Consider the following 21,259-nt stretch of genomic DNA (forward strand, 5'->3'; position numbering starts at 1 on the left):
TTATTTTTTAACAAAAATGCCGAAAAAAGTGATTTTTCGATTTACTTGCCTAAGATCCGGACATATGGCAGCCCTAATATAATCGCAACACACATTCACTTGCAAACGCACCGTTCCGCCCCAGCCCCACTGCTTTTTATGGTGTTATCAGGTCACTTCAGGGTTAGGTGTGAAGTGTGCAGTTCTGTTCACACACATATCGGACGCACCTAGAACGACTGCTGCCTGTAGGGGTGATAATCCCAAAGGGCTGTCCAGGTCACCTGTACCCCAATCTTAGGAAGGCAATAAAGACATGCAGGCATCAAGATAGGGTTGGCTAAAATGAGCTCCTTGCCTCAGGCGGCAGGTTGGGAGGGGCTTGTCAGTCATGGTGGCCATGGTATTTCACCGGCTGGTGAAATGGCAGCAGGCAATTCTGTGGGTGGATAGAGGCAGCAGCAGATGGGTTGAAGGGGCACTGGAAAAGATCTGTCTTTGAAAGAATCTCTGGAGGACTACTGCCAAGCATTAAACCATACTGAGCTAGATGGGACAATGGTGTTCCTCAGTATACGGCAGAAATGATATGGTACAATGTGATATGATATACTTAACTCAACTTATTAGTTGCTTGTTACCTAAAAGGTATCCAAGCGACTTACATTTAAAAGCATAAATGTAAGAACATTATACCCTAGGAAAAATCATTCATATAACATACCAACCCCCCAACTCCCCACCCCATAACAGCCATAGTAAGCTTTGGCAGTGCACTGAATGAGCTTGGTCCATCAAAGGCCTGGGGGAAATGTGAAGTCTTTACCTGGTGCCAAAAATAAGTCAATGAAGGTGCCAGGTGGAGTTGAATGGGGAAAGCATTCCAGAGAACAGAGAATACATGTTTGTAGGACTAGCTAGATGTTATATCAAGGGATGCGAGTGGCGCAGTGGTCTAAACCACTGAACCTCTTGGGTTTGCCAATCGGAAGGTCGGTGGTTCGAATCTGCATGACGGGGTGAGCTCCCATTGCTCTGTCCCAGCTTCTGCCAACCTAGCAGTTCGAAAGCACACCAGAGCAAGTAGATAAATAGGTACCACTGCGGCAGGAAGTAAACGGCGTTTCTGTGCGCTCTGGCACTTGTCACGGTCCTCTGTGTACCAGTAGTGGTTTAGTCATGCTGGCCACATGACCCATAAAGCTATCTGTGGACAAACGCCAGCTCCCTCAGCCTGAAGCAAGATGACCGCAGCACCCCATAGTCGCCTTTGACTGAACTGTCCAGGGGTCCTTTACTTTTACATTTTACCTACATCAAGGCCATGGACCACCTCCAAATGCCCTCCGGGTGACCTCTAGCACCAAAGAATCTGAACAGGTCAGGGAGATGTTTCTCTGCTCTGCCATTGTGAAGCATAGGATGGGCTCTCAGCTTTTTACACCCAAATTCAAATGTATTTATGCGAAACATTTCATTTCAGTCTGCCTCTTGGCATGATGCCACTGGCATTTCCAAATGGGCACACAATGGATATGCCTAATCTACAGCGAGGGAGGAAGAAATGGTACCAAGCTGTGAAAGTCCACAACACAACACGCAAACAAAAGCCACCACATTATTAGGGCCCTGTTGTTTCTTTTAAAGCTTAAAAAGCTAAAAATAGCTTGCCAGAGATGTTAGAGAAGTCATCTCATTGATCTATTAAATGAAATTTAAGCCAAAATAGAGAGAGAGAAAGAAGGAAAAAGGCACAGAGAGATCTATTTTCCCCCAGATCCTTGAGAGCAGGTTCTCTGAATTTAAGAAACAATCAAACAGGCCACTTGATAGCAGAGGGTTTTTTTATCATTATTATTTTAGATTGTGGTCACAGGAGGGGTGTTCCTAACAGTTTTGCAAGCAGTGACAAAGTCAAATGAAAAGCTCAGCAGGTAAGAGTTCAGTGACACACTCACATGAATGTGCACACAAAACAGAGATTAAGTAAGCCTCCAAATGAAGCTCATATTTAAAAAAAGAAGTCAATTTGGGGAAGAAGAAGGAGGCAGAGAAATAGAGGGTGTGGGAGGAAAGATATAGAAAGAAATATGAAAAAGAAAGAGATAGTTCCATGTGCAGCAGCAACTGCAGAAGGCCTTCCACACCAACATGATGCTTGTATTAAAGAGGCTGCAAGCTTCAAAACCAAAATATACACCAGGTTGCTGTTTGTCTCCATCTCCTCCTATGCCATGAGTAACTTGTTCGGGAGGCGGAATTTTCAGAGTAGGAAAGGGTTGACACACTCTTACCCAGAGTGCCACTTCCCCACCCTGAAGTGGAGCAGGATAATTGCAGGGACAGGGAAGAGAGAGAAAGACTAATTATACAACTCCAACTAAATGACCAGTTTGTCCAGCAATAAACATGTAACAGGGGCCTGCTTCTGTATGCAGCGAAAGGCGCTAACTAAACTTACTTGGAAGTAAGTGGCATTGAATTCAGTGGCTCTCACTCCCAAGTTAAACACCACAATCCTGTGCGTGGTAGTTCCTTGATGGTAGTGTTCCTTTCGGAATGACCAGTAATAAAACACAGCTATCCACCTATCACTTTAGTGAGGCACATTTCATCCTCCTCGATGACTGTGTACACATACTTAAAGCACATGGGGTGGAAGTTGCACTGAGAGAAATGCACTGTTCTGGGGGTTATCCTGGCACAAATCCCAAGCCAATTTTTAGAGGGGTTGCCCTATGTGGCCTAGGACCCACGTACCTACGGGACCGCCTCTCCTGGTATGCCCCACAGAGGACCAAATGACAACATTTTCGAGGTCCCAAGTCACAAGGTGGTTAGATTGGTCTCAACTAGGGCCAGGGCCTTTTCAGTACTGGCCCCAACTTGGTGGAACGCTCTGTCACAAGAGACTAGGGCCCTGCGGGACTTGACATCTTTCTGCAGGGCCTGCAAGACAGAGCAGTTCTGCCTGGCCTTTGGTTTGGACTCAGTCTGACCCTTATGTTTCCCTCCCCTTACGGTCTTGATTTATCCGCTACTTTTAAAATGAGGCTGCATTCTAAATTGTATTTTAACCTGTATTTTAAATTGGTTTTTTCTCCCCCCCCCCCTATTATGTTTTTACTGTGATTTTATTGGTGTTAGCTGCCCTGAGCCCGGCTCTGGCCAGGGAGGGCGGGGTATAAATAAAATTTATTATTATTATTATTATTATTGGGGAAAGCCCCCCCACCGAAGTCCTTGCACAGGGCTTCCACTGTCTGGGCTTGTAAGATGGCTCCTGCCCAAAGAATCCTGAAAACCTCACAGAGCGACAATTCCCAGCAGCTTTAACAAACCATAGTTCCCAGGAGTCTTTGGGGGAAATCATGTGCTTTAAGCCTGTGGTGCATACACCGCCTATGTCATGAAAGGGCTTCTTCCACAGTGTGACGGGTTTATGCACACCTGAGTCATTTTTGCTCTGTTGTTCCTCAGGAAAAGGGATCATAAGCCAAACGAACATCAAATAATCCCTCCCCCCCCCCAAAAAAAAACCCATGATGAGAACTGGAAAACAATGAAAAGGTGTGGGCTCTTAACCAAAATCTGTAAGATATTGTAACAACTTTATAACTGTCTAACAGCAATCTTTCCACAATTCATCAGACCTCCCTGCAAAACACAACAATGCATTTGAACACACAGAACTGGATTTAGCAAGATGTCGTCAGAGAGACATGAGGAAATGAAGGAAGCAATTTAAGTATCCTTTGAAGAAAGAAAGAAAGAAAGAAAGAAAGAAAGAAAGAAAGAAAGAAAGAAAGAAAAGGCCCTGGTATCACTGGTGGAGCAGGAAGGCAACAAGAAGCATTGCATTCTGTACATGTACTGTACTAGGCTACAGACTGTAGTGGAAGAATGCACTGAGCAGCGCTGAAATGGCACAGCTTACAAGGTTAACAATCTTTTAGCTGATGATTTGTATGTATTTATGAGCACTGCTGAACGACCTTCAAGAATGCCTGTAAGACACTGGCAGGGTGAATTAGAGAAACTCAAAAATCTTTTCTTTTCTTTTTTTAAAAAGCTCTAAACAAACAAACAAACAAACAGCTTTCCTACACTTACAGCTCTGATGCAACAACTGGAAAGAGAACATCAGCAAGCAGAAAATTACAGAATGGAAGAGACTATATCAATTCAAATTGGTAATCCTAACAGGTGCATTTGAGAAAAAAGTTGCTTAGGCTGCAATCCTATACCCCTGTTAAGATGGGAGTAAAAGCTTCTGAACTAAATGAGACTTACTTCTGAGTAGACATGTACAGGCCTGTGCTATTAAGCAACTGACAACCTGATCCTATGCATATTTTCAAAAAGCTGAGCACCATTGCATGGAGCTTCCTTCCTGATATACATACTTGGAATTGCAGACAAAATTCGTCCAAGTGAAATGGATCTGAAATAACGGCTCTTCTGTCGGCTGCTGTTTTCAAATAAAAAATGTTGGAGCCCAATTTCGACAGGGTGAGCTCTGTGAATCTCAGGACCTTGCCCACGCTTGAGCCAAGAAAGCAAGTCCAACAAAAGGTATCACCCAGCGCATTTCGCTGCTCTCAGCAGGCTCTGTAACATGCGCCAGACGTGAAAAGCAGAGGCTGTTCCATTACCCTAGATACATTATTCAGAGGGGGGAAATGAAGTGATACAGTCACCACTGTAGTGGAAATAATGCAAGAATGAATCCCTTTTCTATCCCAACAAAGGAAATGCGCTCCACCAGTGGTTTTACATAAACAGCTCTTGTTTATGAAGCCAGATTTCATTACAAGCGGCGAGAAATGTTATCTTTCTGTGGACATGCTGAAATGGACTGCAGCACAATAGGCCTGTGTGATAGGACAATATTACAAAGTCAAGCCAGCAGCTCTTGTTTATCGTTATCAAAAACATTCCCCTGTACACAGTTAATGAATGGCCAGAACATTGGATATTAATAGAGAAAGGTTATGAGCAGCTGATTGCTAAACCTCCTCATCACCAGAAGCCCTTCATGGCTGAACATCAAGACCTTCCTCAACCTTAGCAGGGCAACCATCAGGGAGACAAAAAATAAGCAAACTAAGCCAGAGGCCAAAACCAAACATCAGAATTTGTATGCTGCAGAATAACATTTTCTCTTTTACACAACCTCAGTTTGAGGCTATTGTCCTCTCCATGCTCATCACTGAACTCACTGAGATCAGCTTGTTATTTTTTAAAAAAGGATAGCTGCTAACCGCTACTAGAATCAGATACCAGGGAAAAAGAAATCCCAAACCTAGAGTCATTACAAATCCAAAAAATATTTACAATACAAAGTTCATCACAAACACAGCCTTAAGAAAAGCACTTCTGGGTTCTCTGGGATTCACTTCCCAAAAGAACAGACCACTCAGCCAATACAAGTAAATTTAGTGGTCACTGCTACCCCAGCAATCACATAGCAAAGCCCTTACTCTCACTATCCCAGCTTGTCATTGTTCCAACAAAATATAAACCCATTTTAGCATTAGCATGTAAGTTTTGATTCGAGGAAAGGAGAATTCACCCATAAATCTGTGTACTGGTCTTTATGCAAGGTTAATGATTTGCTAGCTAAGAGTCAAAGGTCAGATTTTTCTTTTTTCTTTTCTTTAAACACAAAAGCCCCAAGAACATAAACATTCTACCATTTTAACTTTGCAAGGTATTTTCCAACATCACAGCTCTTGACCAAATGTCAACATAGTAAACATGGAAGGGCATTGTTTGTAACTGTTTACACATGTCTGTCTTCCCAGAAAAGAAACCTAAATGGGTTTGGCCCTTCTGGGAGAAGTTCCCTGTTTTGATACTCCTGCGCCAGCCTGCATAAGGCAGGGCGAGAGCGATTAATGATGAAATCCACCAAGATGAGTTAAAAAGCTAGGAAGAACAACAGAATCAATAGACATAATTGATAACTGCATGCAGCACTGCATGACGAACAAGTCTAACCGAAATGGAGCAAAAAGAGAAGAGAAAGAAATGAGCATAGCAGCAGTGAAGAAAGGGGGGGGGGATACAAGGTTCTGCCTTCCAAGGCTGCCTTCACTGCAAGGATTATAAAGGATATTAACAATATACATGCACAGCACATGGCATTAACAAATGTGAACATAAAATCCTGCGGAGCTATGGGAGCTAAACTTTGGAACAAAAGGCTCTAAAGGGTAGTAACAATCGATGATTTACATTCACTAGGTAGGACAACAGAGGGAACAATAGTTCTTTGAATGAGACTCCAACATATTAAAATTACAGAGGAAGGAATTAGAAGCATCTCTAAATGATTTAAAGAAACACAGCCGGTTTGGAGGATCAGGAAAGGCCAAGAGATATTAACTGAGAAATAAGAGGAGCAGGGGACATTTATTTATTTATTTATTTATTTATTTATTTATTTTAGTTAGGATACGAAAAGTGGAAAGCAGGGCAGCGGAATGGGACTCATGCCTAGTGACAACTTTCCTTGCTTCCCAAAGGCTGCTGTTCAGCTGTCCTGTTTTTTGTCCCCCCCCCAAAAAAACCCCCACTAATCCAGGAGAAAGGAAAAGCAACCACAGGAGGAAGCGTTTCGGTGGTTGCCGTGTGGAAGTACTGGGTTCAAGTACACATGGCAAGAAAAGGGGTAGGCAACCAGATGAGGAAGGAATGATGCTTTGCAACAAGGCAAATGTGTGCCATCTAAAAAGGAGGATCAGGGCTCACAGGCTAATCAAGCGGGTGTGTCCACAGGTTTGGGGGAAAGGAAGGATGAACAGCAGGGCAGTTCAAGCCTGGAAAAAAAGTTTTTAGGGACGCAGTCGAGGACAAGGGCACACAAGCAGGAATGCAGAGCACTCTTTGAACAATGCACTCTGTGCAGTATATATAGATGGGAGACTACAGGAGAGAAAAATGCTACTAGTAAGGGTAGGCTATGTAGGGCTACAGGACAACACTTACGATAGTATGAGAAAGGGGCAACAAGCAGAAACGCTGTTCAGATATTTTGACATGTGAAGTACAATGGCCAGGAGATCAATGGCCCTTGTGGTGTGCCTCCTATAGGTGGGCTAAGCAGTCAGAAAGGTCAAGGCTGTGAGGTGCAGACTACAGAGCAGGGGAAGGGGGTTGGTGCTGAGCAGGGTGCAAGGTCCGGAGTAATACTATATGCTGCAGCATTGGGGTGATGTGGGCATCCCAGAATTAGGTGCGGAGGCATCTGCCCAACATGTGCTGGGAGAGATGCAGGGATTCATTTGCGAACTGCAAAAACCCGGGGCTCAAATTTGCTTGAGGAGTACACAATCTGTTTCAAACATTCTGTTCTCTATTCCCAAACAGGGAGTGAAAGGGGAATGAGGGGACATTTCATTTATTAATTGTTTCTTTAACCTGCACATCACCATTGCAATTCACAGTACTCTGCTCATACTCAGAGGCTCTTTCTCTCAAGCCAGCCTGCAAATGATTCCAATATCGTAACTCCAATATTTAAAATGATCAAGTCCAGTTAAGGTCTGTGGAGGAAGGCATGCCCTGGAGAGTACAGAGCAGGGAAGAAAAGGAGTAGCAAGTGGTTTGGGTAAGGGGAGATGGTTATTATGAGGTAGAGGGATGGTTCAGCATGAGCACAATATGAAGGCAAGCAGGCTGCTGCAGATAGGGCTGACACTTTTCTGCCCCAGCTTCTGTTGCAGATTTAACAGCTTTACTAAGGGCAGAAATTCCACAGGTACAGTACTTTCCCTCCTCCTGCCCCAACATCAGCTGCTAAATTCTGTATATTGTGCAACTATTAAAGGTGCACAAGTGTGGGTGGGGGACAGAGTGGTGACCCTATTGATGAAGGGGATCTGCTCTTACACAGGACTAAGCTGGCATGTTGAGGACAGGGGCCGGGTGAACAGTCTGTTAGGCTGCATGTGCCCAACTTGCAACTCTCCTGTTATTTTCTGCCTCATCACCAAACCTACCCCAGAAGCAGGCTGAGCAGCAAGTGCAAGAAATGCAAATTCCCAAGTCTGACTATTCCGTGAAGGAACAGCCAAGCCACGTGTGATCTGTGCGTGCCCCCTTACCACCACAGTCTGCTTGAGTACAACCAAAAATGCCATATAAGCAGGCTATGGGAATGACACACACTTTGGAACCCAGGTCCAGAAGATCCAACCAGGCCCACTTTCTCGAGAGGAAGTGCAGAAAGTGTAGCCCAGTGGTTAGCAGGTCAGAGAGAGAGAACACCCGCTTGCAAAATCAGTAGCGAAGTTGGGGCCCTAGCCTACCTCGCAGGGTTGCTGCGAGGATAAAGGAGTGGGGCGCAGAACCGGCAATGAAAGTAAACAAGGAGGTTTAAGCTCCCGGCGCCGGGAGAGCCAGGCTTCCCTCCTGCCCGTCCTGCCGCTGCTGCTCACCTGGGCGTTTTGGCGGCGGCGGCGCTCTCCCGCTTGTCCAGCACTCCCGGCACGCAGTTGGTGAGCTCGGTCCAGTCGGCGTGCAGCCCGCAGCTCCAGCCGGTGGAGAAGCGCGAGAAGAGCCAGGTCTCCCTGCGGTTGGGCCGGTAGCAGGTGCACTTCTTCTGGCCGGGCCGGCAGTCGCAGGGCACCTCGAGGCGCACGTTCTGCACCAGGTGGCGGCCGAAGGTGGTGCCGCCCGTCTTCTGGATGTGCAGGAACACGATCACGTCGTCGCCCTTCATGTCGAAGGCGAGCTGGCGCTCCAGCTCGCGCACGGGGAAGTAGTACTTCTTCACGTAGTGCGGGTCCGGCGTGGGGAAGAGGTCCAGCTCGTCCTGGTAGGAGCGGAGGCTCGGCGAGCCCAGGCTCAGCCCCGGCCCCACATACTGGTACAGGATGAGCATGAAGCACACCGAGCCCGCCACGATCAGCAGGAACTTGCTGTTCCGCTCAACCATGGTCCTTCCAGCGCGCTTCATATGTCACCATCTCCCGGCCAGGGGGAGGCGGCGGGAGAGCTGCTGCTGCTGCTGCTGCTGCTGGCGGAGGTGCCCCCGGCGATGTCGGCTCCCCTTTCGCCCGCTCCCCGGCTCCGAAGAAGCCCCGCGAAACCACCCCGACGAAAAAGCGCCGTGCGCCCCGGAGAGCGCGCGGAGGGCGAGGAATTCCCACCCCTTTCCTCCCTCCCTCCCTCCCCGCCCGGCCCCCCTTCAGTCAGATCCGCAGCCAGGGGGGGGCTTCCTCCTGCCAAGCGGCGATCAGCCACCGGGGACGGGGGGGGGGGGCGGCGAGAGAGAGAGAGAGCGAGCGCGCGGCTCCCAGGGTCGACCGCCCTCCCCCGGTTCCGCCTCCCTTGCAGCCCCGTCCCGCCTCTGCCTTCGGGACTTTGCCTCTGCCGCTCCTGGCCCCGGCTCCGACCCGGCCGAGGCGCCGGGCGCGCAGCCCCTTCGGGGTCTGGCGGAGGCAGGGCTGACGGAGGCGGCTGCACGCTAGTTCAAGTCCTTCCTGCCTCGCTTCCTAGGGCAAAGCCCCGCCGCCGCCGCCGCGCTCCGAGCCCAGCATGCACAGCGCCGCCTCCTCGCGCTCCGCTCGCCGCTCCAGGCGCGCGCTGGCGGAGGGAGGCAGAGCAGCAGCCGCGGCAGCACCACCACACAGGCACGCCGCAAAGGCAGCGTTTCTGGAGGCTCCCGAGTTGCCAGGGCCCGCCCGCAGGATAATTTCGCTATTTTCCTCCTGGTTCTTTCGAGGCTCTTTCACTTCCTCTTTCTCCTTCCGCCAATGGGGAAGCGCACTGAGCGGGGCGGCTCGAGCCTGGAGGGGCGCTGGCGTTCGGAGGTGGCTCTCTCAAGGGAGCTTTCCTGACCTCCCTCCACCACCACCCCCCTAAGAAAGAGAAGGGGGCATTAAGTTTTCAGGTCAAAAGCTTGAGTCTCTCCACCCCAACCCCTGCATGAACAGAGCCTATAGGCTCCTGCTTTAGGGGCTTCTTGGCTTTGCCTCACCTTTTCCTCTTGAACAATTGAAAGGAATCGGCAGAAATTCAACAGGTGCGGTTCAGGCATCTTCATAACAAGCCTCTTTTTTGGAGCCCTTGGGAGTGCCTGCCAGCAGCTGAAAGCTTTTCTCTACAGCCATGAGCAGCAGTGAACATGGAAATTCTCATGTCTGTGTTTGTAGGAATTTTGTGATTCCATCTAGAGATAGCTCAGTTGCAATAACAACAAGAACAACAACAACAACAACAACAATTTATTATTTATACCCCACCCATCTGGCTGGGTTTCTCCAGCCACAAAATATTAAAAATATTAAAAATACACTAAAACATCAAACATTAAAAACTTACCAATACAGGGCTGCCTTCAGATGTCTTCTAAAAGTCAGATATTTGTTTATTTCCTTGCCATCTGATGGCAGGGCATTCCACAGGGCAGGCGCCACTACCGTGAAGGCCCTCTGCCTGGTTCCGTGTAACTTCGCTTCTCGCAGTGAGGGAACTGCCAGAAGGCCCTCAGAGCTGGATCTCAGTGTCTGAGCTGAACAATGTGTGTGGAGACTCTCCTTCAGGTATACTGAGCCAAGTATACAGATGACCCTAAAAGACTGCCTTCCTCATGTTCAGCCCAGTATCACTAGGTCAGGGATGGTCTTCCAGGTATTTCCCCTCACATATTTTTTGGACTCCCAACTCATCAGCCCCAGAGAACACAACCAATTGTTGGGGGTGATGGGAGCTGTGGTCCAACAACATCTGGAAGGGATAGAGGTTCTGCATCTCTCACCAAAGTGAAGAACAGCCAAATCATGAGAATTCTGAGCAACAATCCTCACTTACTTGAGAGTAAGCCCCGCTGAACTCACTGGGGCCTATTTATGAGTAGACATGTAGAAGATTACACTGTCGGAGCCACACAACTACAATTGCTGGATAAGACTTGAAATGTCTCTCTGATTCATTCTATGTCTGCATTTACCACTTCAAGGAACGCCTTTAAATAACTGCCTTTTAACTTGGCCATCTAAAGAGGGAATCTTGTTGCTGTTTTGTTAATGTCTTTACTTCTGCAAGGGAAAACACAAGCAGCAAGAGAATTTTCATGAGAAACAAGCTTCCCCTCCTTTCCAAATGTGACTGCCCCCTTCACATCAGCCACAGTAATCCTTTCATTGTGATGTCACAAATAGCTGCTATTCTGATGTCACAAAGGCAGGATTATGAGGATGGGAAGTGGCAGAGAATACATAGCAGAAGCATGCAACAGACGGAGGCCCATGATTAAGGAAAACATGAAGGAACCTGAAATGGCTAAGAGGGCAAATCCAGCCACATCAGTGTCATCTATGGGGAACTGATTTGGCATGAACGTATGGAGTTTAAAGGAGCAGTGTAGTTGGCACCCAAAATGGTTGGGACTTTTTTTAGAGCAACAACAACAAAACAACAGTACACAAGTAGGGCTTGTGGATTTCACAATTGCTGACTGTGGAGGAGGATGATTCAACAAGGCACAGCACACAAATCCAAAAGGGGCTAATCTGCCTCCAGGAAGGCTTTCTCTCTGCTGCTCTGAAGTGTAACAGAGGTCAAGGAAATCCCAGAATGCAAGCAGTGAAACTGCCATGTTTTTGACAGTAGTTGTAAATATTTGGCAGTAAAGCTGACGGGATACTGACAGCAGTGGTAACTCCTGATTGAGGAGAAAGAGGACCAGCTCTTGTTGGGTTGGGTGGATTTGTGGCCCTGCCTCAAAGCAGTTTCAATTGCCTTCTGTGTCCTTCTAAAACCCATAGTGATTGCAGGTACCAGACAGTGGAGGGTAATGCTGTTTGTGGGTTCTTACAAGTTCTCCATTCCTATTTCCAGCCCCTCCCCTCTTTTCTCCATGTGATCTGTCCTGCAAATGATGTGGAATCCTGGGTGATGGGTGAGAGTTCCCCATGAGAAAAACTGAATTTACATGTCAGTCCCTGAACAGAGGTAAATTACTCTAAAGTTATTTTGGATCACGGTATTCATGCTTTAGAGTTCTCCAAGCGTTTTTTTACTTCCTTGTTCTGCAAGTGTGGGTTCAGAGTTGCCTGTGCCACAGAGGCTGTTTAAAAACTTATAGTGGTACTGACAGTTGCATAGAAAGCCTATCTAAAGGGGAGGGGCATGGTTTTTGCATGGTGTGGAGACAGTGTTTTTCCTTTCGCTGTACATTGGTACCTTGGAAGTTGAACAGAATCCGTTCTGGAAGTCCGTTTGACTTTCAAAACATTCGGAAACCAAGGTGCGGCTTCTGATTGGCTGCAGGAAGCTCCTGCAGCCAATCAGAAGCCACGGAAGCCGCATTGGACGTTCGAGTTCCAAAGAACGTTCGCAAACCGGAACACTCACTTCCGGGTTTGTGACATTTGGGAGCCAAAATGTTTGACTCGCAAGGTGTTCGGGATCCAAGGTACGACTGTACTAGAATCCAAAGTTATCCAGTGAAACAGACTAACAGGAGATTCAAGACATCATTAAGTTATGGTATTTCACTGCTACCAGTTGTGATGGTCACTAGCTCAGATGCTTTTCAAAGGGGGTTAGACAAATTTATGGAGGATGAGGTGATAAATGACTCCAAGTCATGATAATTAGATGGACCTTTCAAGTTCAGGGGCAATTGCTGAGGAGCAACAAGAAGGCAAAGTCCTGCTTGGGGACTTCCCTGGGCTATCTGCCTGGTCACTGTGGAAAATGGGAAGCTGGACTTTGGTCTGATCCAGTGGTGCTCTCCTTCCTTCCTTCCAGTTAAATGTGGAGGTCTGGTAAAACTTCTTTGGTGCATCGCTGAAAGACAAAGCTTACAAGCAGCTACCTCTCTTAGTGGATGTAAGCACCACTCGTTGAGTTCATAGGCAGCCATAGTAGCATGAAGGGGAATCCAAAAAGTCTGTCATAAAAATATGATGTGAAAATCAAAAGGGAAGGATGGGGAATCCAACAAAACTAGGATTATATTTCTTTGTAAGAGCTATTTTCCATATGCATAAGTTGGAAGGAAAATAATATTGCAAAGGTTTCAGTTTATTTTTTTTTTACCAATATACAAGCTAGAGTGAGACAGCTGTGTTAGTCACAAGGTATACAGGCAGGGTGAATTACACAACTCAGATCTTCCCAAACTAGATAAAATAAAAGTCTTTATAGCACTCCAAAGAATCATGCTGCGTTCGTGCTGTTTATTAGCTTTGATTCCCCCTCCCCATTTAAAAAATACTGCTACTTTCTCTATATTTGTGTGTATCTTATTTTAGAATAATTATATCATCATTATGGAAAGACCACAGTGGACAGTTGGAGGTCAATTTAAGTTTGGGAATTTATACCTTGATTTGGGAAGTGCTGGCATTTATGCACTATTTTATGTAAGTGGTTGAAATATATGTGAAGCTATAAAGAGCCACAAAGCAGTTTGTGGTATTGATGTTTGCCTCTGGTTGTAAAAGTATATAACTAGTGGAATAACCCGCTGAGTGTTAATTCTGAGCAAGGGTTATTTACTGTAAAATGAGTTAGCAGCAAATGTGAAGGATGAAGAGAATATTAAGAAACCTTTGTTTACCTGTACCATGTTGATTGTTGGTGGTAAAAGTGGAGCAGCTCTAATAGATCTCCTTCCTAGCTCATGTTGTTGGCAAGTATATTGTTTGGTGGCTATGGGATAAAATGCACACACACAGTTTAAAAAGAGGAGCCGATTATCTCCAGAGACGATAGATACTTTATTGTGTAAGATAGATACTTTATTGTGTAAGATAGATACTTTATTGTGTAAGATAGATACTTTATTGTTACATATTTTTAAAGTACAGTGGTACCTCGGGTTACATACTCTTCAGGTTACATTCGCTTCAGGTTACAGACTCCGCTAACCCAGAAATAGTGCTTCAGGTTAAGAACTTTGCTTCAGGATGAGAACAGAAATCGTGCTCCGGCGGTGCAGTGGCAGCAGGAGGCCCCATTAGCTAAAGTGGTGCTTCAGGTTAAGAACAGTTTCAGGTTAAGTACAGACCTCCTGAACGAATTAAGTACTTAACCCGAGGTACCACTGTAATGAATGCAGTTGCATTCCTCAGCTTGCAGCACATTCAAACACAAGACTCAGCTGCACATTTCTGAAGTGCAGTCTCTGAACAGCCATCCAACTTCATGAACAGCATGCTGGAATGATGACCAAAGCCAGAGATTAGTAATAGAAAAGACAAGGCTTCCTTGAGAACTTATCTGTCTTCCTGACCCTTCAGACTCTTCCCAGGCCACACCCCCTTTCTCCAGGCCACACCTCCTTCACAGCTTTGCTTTTGCCTAGTTGGAATGTGTCATTGACTTCTGGAAATACCTCTCACATGTCTGCATGAAGGACAGAGAAGGGTGTGTGACAGTGTTAGACACTGAGATATGAAAGCTAGGAGCTAAATGGCACCTTAAACCTAGGTTACGGGTGCAACAGCAGAATGTCTAGGTGTGCTTTTTTAATAACAAGAATACACAGCTGAAAATGAATGAACTGCAGCTAAAATACTATGTTCATTTTTCACACAGCCTAGTCCTTCCCCTGCCCACCCCCCTAGTATTCTTAAGAGGGTCTCTTCTCTAGTCTTCAGAGAGTAGCTGGAAGTGGGGAGGCAGAAGAAGGTCCTCCTTTCCTTCCACTCTGCAGTTTTATTCTGAAAACTCAGGCCCAGTACTGTGTCCACAGCTCAGAAACTGCTTGCACTAATGAATTTATTGTCGCAAAATGCGCCTAGAACAATGGGAGTTTCGAACACTGGTGTGTGGGTGTGTGTACAAACTAGCCTACTGTACAAAGGTAAAATGTGTGTTAAATTGTTAAACCCACTTTTGCCTCTGGCCCCAACCACCCACCCACTTATGGTCCCCAGAAAGTTGCCCAGAAAGGAAGGTACCTTAGATCAAGTACAATAGGTACTGATCATCTCCAAACTCCACAGGCATTCAGAGGAGATGCCTATATATTCATTGCCAGCTCATCTTTTTCATTGCCCGCTTCTGGGTCATTGCTTGCAAGTGGATCCTCTTCATCTTTCCAAGTGGAGGCTTCCTCCAGAGCAGAACCCTGGCAACAGAGCTTTCTGGCAGCCAAATGGTCACTTCTGTGGCGACTCTGGGATTCCCACTGGGTCCAATGCCATTCTTCATCCTCAAGCCCCAGGGTGTGAAGGGACAGAACTGGGGATTGAGGCAGGACTCAGCATCTGACTGGATGGGTTATTTGGGGGGGCCTGCTCCTGCCATAGCTGTGAAGACACAGCTGACACAAGGCAGCAGATGTGGTTGAAGGGAATTTACTTGGAGGCTTGCAAGGAAAATGGGTCATGCCACCCAGCCCTAAATGGTGCGAATCTAAGCATCTCAAAGCAAGCTAAATCAACTGCTCAGGATCGTGTGAGAGGAGGCATCATGGCACAGTCACATAATCTTTGTTTTGACTGCCAAACGCTTATGCTGTTTAAGCCGAGTTCGATATGAGACAATAAATGCCTTTGACTAGCAAGTAATTAGTCCTGTAACGTGCAATTAGTGAAAGGTTATGAAGACTGAAAGGCAACAGTATTCATCTTCATTATTTATTTCTTTTTATCTCTTTCCTATTGATTTTTGTTTTAGAAGCAGCCCAACTTCTTATTAAACCTACTATTCCCAACTACACAAAAGCTTATGTAATGCTGCACAGTATTCTGTTGTGCTTTGTTAACCTCACACAAAGCACGCATAGCTTCATGTTAGACTAAGCTGTGGCCATACCATTAGGGAGAACGAGGTGGCCTCCTCAATTGACAGATGCTAGGGGGTGGGTTGCAGCAGCCCCCCCCAGCTATTCCTCCTGAGCCCCCTCTGGCTGCTCTCCTGAGCACTCCACCCCCCGCAGGCTGCTCCCATACTAGCAGTTTTGCTCATTGCTGGCCTGGTCTGGCAGTCTCGTCTCATTCTCCTACTGCAGGGATAACTTACATGGCTCCTGCCACATGTTGGACTGCGATTCCCAACATCCCTGACCATTGGCCATGCTGGCAAGGGCTAATGGGAGTTGTAGGCCAATGCCATCTGGAGGATACCATGCTGGCTACTGCTGTCCTAGTGTATTGTGATCGGGGTCAGGCAAATAAGCAGCCAGCCCAGACCACATCCTCTTACAGGCAGGTATTTCTCTGCTCATATGACACATGCTTGCTGGTACCGCCGTTGCTGCGTTGCAGCACTTACATGAGTCATCAGATGGAGAGATGGGTGAGTGGTAGGGAGGTGTTGAAGGAAAGGACTTTGTGCCTTATGGCCTGCTCCCAGTGCCTCCAAGTTAGCCTGCTGCCCTCTGGTGCAGGGCACCGTTCTATCCCCAGTGCTGAAATAAATTTGAACTCCTAGCCTGGGCAGCTGTTATATGTGAAATGTGGGAGGACCTTCTTGTACTTTGTCTCAGGCAGCAAAATGCCTTGGGCTGTCCCTGTAGGCCACAGGAATGTTATTAATTGTTTTCTTTCTGGTAGGCAAGCAAATTGGCAAGAACAAAACCCAGAAGCAATCAAGGAGAGAAGCTATGTTCTCTGTGTCATAGGTGGTATTAGCTAGTAAATTCCCAGGAAAGACAAAGGAGGCTTCCCAATAAAATGGTTATTGTGGGATGGGCAATCCTCATGCATGCAGTTGTGCTGTTGTTTCAAATTTTGCATGATGTCATTGGCATCAGAATGCAAGCCTGTGTTTCCCTTCCATTTAATCCTGGGTTGCCACAGCAATGCGTCTGAATGGTAGTTACTGGAAACCACAGGAGGGGAGAGTCCTGGGGAAAAGCCTGGGAGATGGCAGGTGAGTTGAACTTTGCATCTGCCTGGAGCATCAAGCAACTGAAAAGGTGCATGGCTCAGTGGTAGAGCAGCTGTTTTGCATGCAGAAGGCCCCAGGCTTAATCCTCTATATTTCCAGGTTGGATACTCTCTATCTGAAACCTTAGAGAGCCACTGCCATTGCGTTTAGACAACCCTGAGCTAGATGGCTCTTGGTCTGACTCAGCGTAACGCTTCCTTTGTTCCTATACACACAGGTCCATGGAAGCCACCGGTCTAATCCACCTAAGGAACCAGGAATACAGAAGTGATCGAGCAGCTGTCAAATGCTGCGGAATCATACAAAATTCAAAGAATCTGAGTCAATAGCAGGGTCTTGAGCCACTTAGGAGTAGGCATGTGATCTCACCAAAGAGAGAGCTGGAGGCTTTATGTAGACAGCCTCCCCTCCCTCCCCCGCAAAAAAACCCTCCACCTGAGTTATATATGAATTTCCCCCTTCATCCCCCAAGTTCCTAAGCATGCATCTGCATGACAATAGTTGCAGTTTGGTGACAGATACAATTCACTTGCCTTCTGATTCATTCTCGACATTGATTTAGCTGTTCCGAAGATATGAAAGTTATAAATTTGTTAAATGCTTATGGGCTTCGGCTTGGTTTTGAATTGTGTTGTCAAAATACAAAGCATTTTCCAGTCAATAATAACTTGTAGAGCAGAATTGTGTGCAGCCTGGAGAAACGGCAGTTTCAAACACATCAGACCTGTTGCCGTCCTCATGTTTACAGCAAGAGATAAGATTATCCAGGGTCGGTTTGGGAGTCCCAGGAAAGCCTTCATGCCACTGGAATATTGCATGCACATCTGTTCTCCTAGACCAGTGGTGGTGATGCTTAGTGGTGGTGATACAGTGGTGCACACCTGACCTCCAATCAGGTGCTTTGCTGCTGATTACTGGGGGGCAGAGAGGAGTAGCAAGATGGTGGCAAGGCTGGCACAGTGCAAATGCACCAACAGAGCTAATCTGGTGCTCCTGCTGGTGTGTTTGCGCTGCACCTCCACCTTTCCTGTCCACCTCTTCTTCCCAGTCTGCAGCGATAGCATGACCAAATGAAGGTCAGGTGACCAGCACTGCCCCACCATGGTGTCCACTACTGGGGAGGGGGCTGTAGTTCTCCAACTGCTCTTGAACTATCATCCCTCTGGATCATGCTGGGGGTGTTGATAGGAGCTGGAATCCAACAAAAGAGGCTACTTGACTTAAAATAGAAGTTTTAAATAGCAATCAAGTTATAAATAGGTGTGCCTGTACTATATTCCTACTGTATCAGATTCACGTGTGTCTCTTACCTGTGAAGAGAGTAAATTGCAGAGCTTTCTAAAGAATCACAGAAATACCTATGCCATATATACTACAAAGGTTTATGATTCAGAATCATATACATTTTTGTGATATTAAAGAACCATTGCCTTACTGGGACTGATTACACAAAGCCATAGAAAGCTGTATCTATAGCATTTTGTCCTAATATTTCAGCAATAAATCATCCCTATCCTTAATTGTACTTTGTTTCCTTGACATTTAAAATCTGTAAGCTATTTGAACTAGTAATTTAAGACCTATTGTTATTTTAGATTGGGAATTTAAATTTGCCACCTGTTTAAAACAAATTGCAGAACTAAAGGCTATATTTCTTGTCTTTTAGTAGAATTCTTGTCTCAAGGTAGAGTTTAATAAAAACGCACCTCCCACCCTCTCACTACATGGAGTTTCATGTCTGAGAAACGAAAGATCAACCTATGAAGCTTCTTTTTGGATCTGAAACTCGGTGCAATGCTGGTTTGCGGAGCGTGGGGGCAGCACTGTCAATAATAATTCTGATCTATTTACAAACCAGTTGACGTTACAAAATTATGGGATTTTCCACACTTGTTTCTTTAGTTGTGATTCTGTCAGCATCTTATCAAAACACCCTTTTAGAAAGCATGAAATCAGATCTCGGGAATTAAGGGACATAAAATATAGAGAACAAAAAAACTCTTAGAGGATTGCAAGAGGCAAATAGCTCCTAACCAATTTTTAATTGAATCAAAATAATACTCTTAAGGTAGCTTTCTTTGGGGTGTTCTAAGCCATTAGAGGCACGGTTCCTAAATGCAAAATGAAGAGGGGAATAAATTACCCATAGAAGACATGTATTTGTCTTCCCTTTACTTGCTTGTAGGGATGCGAACTTATTCCCCAGCAAAGAGCCCCCCCCCCCCGCCCGCTATGCCGTCCCTGGTCCTGGCTTTTGCAAAAACAACACAAAATGCAAGAAGGAAGCAAAAAGCTGAAGTGAGGACTGTGAGCTGCAAACATCCATTCTACCCCCTTCTCTCCCTGCCATACACCCATTTCCCATTTTTTTGTGTTGTATCTTTGCTATGGATTATGATTGCTGAGAGCTAATTTTGGCAAGGAATTAGGCCATAAATATACAAACTAAATGGAAAAAAAAATGCAAACAAGCAACAGGAGCATTGATTCTGCTGTGATCACAGCAATGCCCTGTAGAGTCTGCAATGTAGATAGATGGATGGGCAAGGTGCCTACATTCACAATTACTGTTGAAACAGGGAACCAGCTGCATCACACTTATTGAAGTATTCTAGTAGGTAAATATAATGCCAATCCTTGTCTGACAGCTCTGACTGAAAAGTCAAAGTGCTGGTGTTGACCTATAAAGCCTTACATGGCTCAGGACTTCAATACCTTAAGGTCTTCCTCTCCCCATACAAACCGACCTGGACCCTGTGCTTGTAATCTGAGGCCCTACTCTGTGTCCCTGCTCCCTGAGATATTCAGAGGGTGGCAACATGAGAAGGGCCTTTTCTGTGGTGACTCCCCGTTTGTGGAATGCTCTCCCCAAAGAGGCTCCTCTGGTGCCATCATTACAGGTTTTTAGGCACCAGGCAAAACTATTCCTTTTCACCCAGGCCTTCAACCATTAAATAATCTATGGCCTGTTAAAGCCGGGGATGGACAGACTGTTGTTATGATTATTATCATTTTGCTGATTATTACTATTCTTCATTTCATGTTTTTATTATTATGCTGTGTAAAATATATTCCTAATGTTGTGCACCACCCTGGGACCTTTTGATAAAGGGTTGTATGATGATGATGATGATGATGATGATAATGATGTTGTTGTTGTTGTTAAAAAGTCAGGGGTGGGGGAACTTCCATCCTAATTAAGCCCATCAGACCTCTTCACTCAGTCCACAGGGCCATCTTGGCAGACCCATGCCCATCATTTGTTCTTCAAAGCACTGCACAGGGCTCTTTGTAAGGACCCTGATCACTGCTTTGAAGTCCTGACAATCAGCTGATTGCTGGGGCTTCAAAGTGCCGTGTCATTTCCTCCATACCTAACTACACCCAACTACTGGTGACAGGCTAATACCTTCATTACTCCTTTGGGCAGCTGGCCACTTGGAACGCAGCTCTGTCCTCCATTAGAGAGGAGTGGTCAGGAGGTTAGGAAGAGCACTGAGTTGGAGGGTTTCTGCTGCCATCTCCCAGCTTCTGCTGCCTGAGGTGGTTGCCTCAGTCCACCTGCTGGCTGGACCAGCGCTGAAGGTTCCACACCTGTGCTCCAGGTTGTTGTGGCTGCTGAGGACAAGGGCAACGTGGGAGCAGTGAAAGAGGCAGGGCACCTCTATCTAGTCTGAAATTCCAAGGGGTCAGAGAAAAGGAACCTTGATGGAAATGGGGAGGTCTTGCGGCAGCAGAAGGTTCTGGTGGTTGGATGGCAACCATATTGGGTCAACCATTGTGGCTCAGGCAGAAGAGCTGAGCAGCACCTGCTGAGCATTCGGTTCTAACTTCTCTGCAGCGCAAGGCTTGTGCTTAAGAGAATTATTAGTCTCCATTGTGCAAATGAGATGCACGGGGCATGCTTCTAAATGCTACATTCACTCAGGCTTCTTCCCTTTGTAGGAAGTGAAAGTAATTCAGATTGAAAGCGTATACGTTGCCCTTTGTATACGTCTGGCAATAGAAACATGCTTGTCGAGGAATGGAAATGAAATGGAAAGTGCAAGGGCAAAAAGCCATTTCATGTTTTGCAAAGTGAGGCAGTGGAATGGAAAAGGCTGAACCACCACTCCCAGAAATAGGAAACATTTTCAATCTAAGAAAGGGCCAATATAAAATTCAAGTGATCCCTAATGGGTGTGGGGGAAAGAATTGTCTTTCCTTGCAGCCCCTGCCTGAAAATTTCTTTTGCAGTTTATTCTTTATGATGGGAAGTTCTGTATGCCCTCTTCCAACTAGGTGCCCAATGCAATGTTTTATTCTGCAGTAAGACATTGGGCCAATCCCACTGTTTGGCAGAGTAAGGCATGCACCTCTCAGGAGTCTGATTTTAGGTGCCATCAAAGGGCAGCAAATGGTTAGTTATGTAATGTAATAT

General features: G+C 46.1%; 1 protein-coding gene and 1 long non-coding RNA gene across 2 annotated transcripts in view; one reads left to right on the forward strand and one right to left on the reverse strand.

Annotated features, from left to right (window-relative positions):
* HS6ST1 (heparan sulfate 6-O-sulfotransferase 1) overlaps positions 1–9,600 on the reverse strand; it is a 187,332-nt gene extending 177,732 nt beyond the window's left edge. The window contains exon 1 of the mRNA XM_083615269.1: positions 8,424–9,600. Coding sequence (XP_083471395.1) covers positions 8,424–8,944 — 521 coding nt within the window. The 5' untranslated portion in view covers positions 8,945–9,600. The remainder of the gene's footprint in view (positions 1–8,423) is intronic.
* Positions 9,601–10,816: 1,216 nt separating this feature from the next.
* LOC310763338 overlaps positions 10,817–21,259 on the forward strand; it is a 235,939-nt gene continuing 225,496 nt past the window's right edge. Inside the window, exon 1 of the long non-coding RNA XR_014548582.1 lies at positions 10,817–11,943. This is a non-coding gene — a long non-coding RNA (uncharacterized lncRNA). The remainder of the gene's footprint in view (positions 11,944–21,259) is intronic.

Source organism: Podarcis filfolensis (assembly GCF_964270895.1).
Source record: "Podarcis filfolensis genome assembly, chromosome: 5".
Classification (NCBI taxonomy): domain Eukaryota; kingdom Metazoa; phylum Chordata; class Lepidosauria; order Squamata; family Lacertidae; genus Podarcis; species Podarcis filfolensis.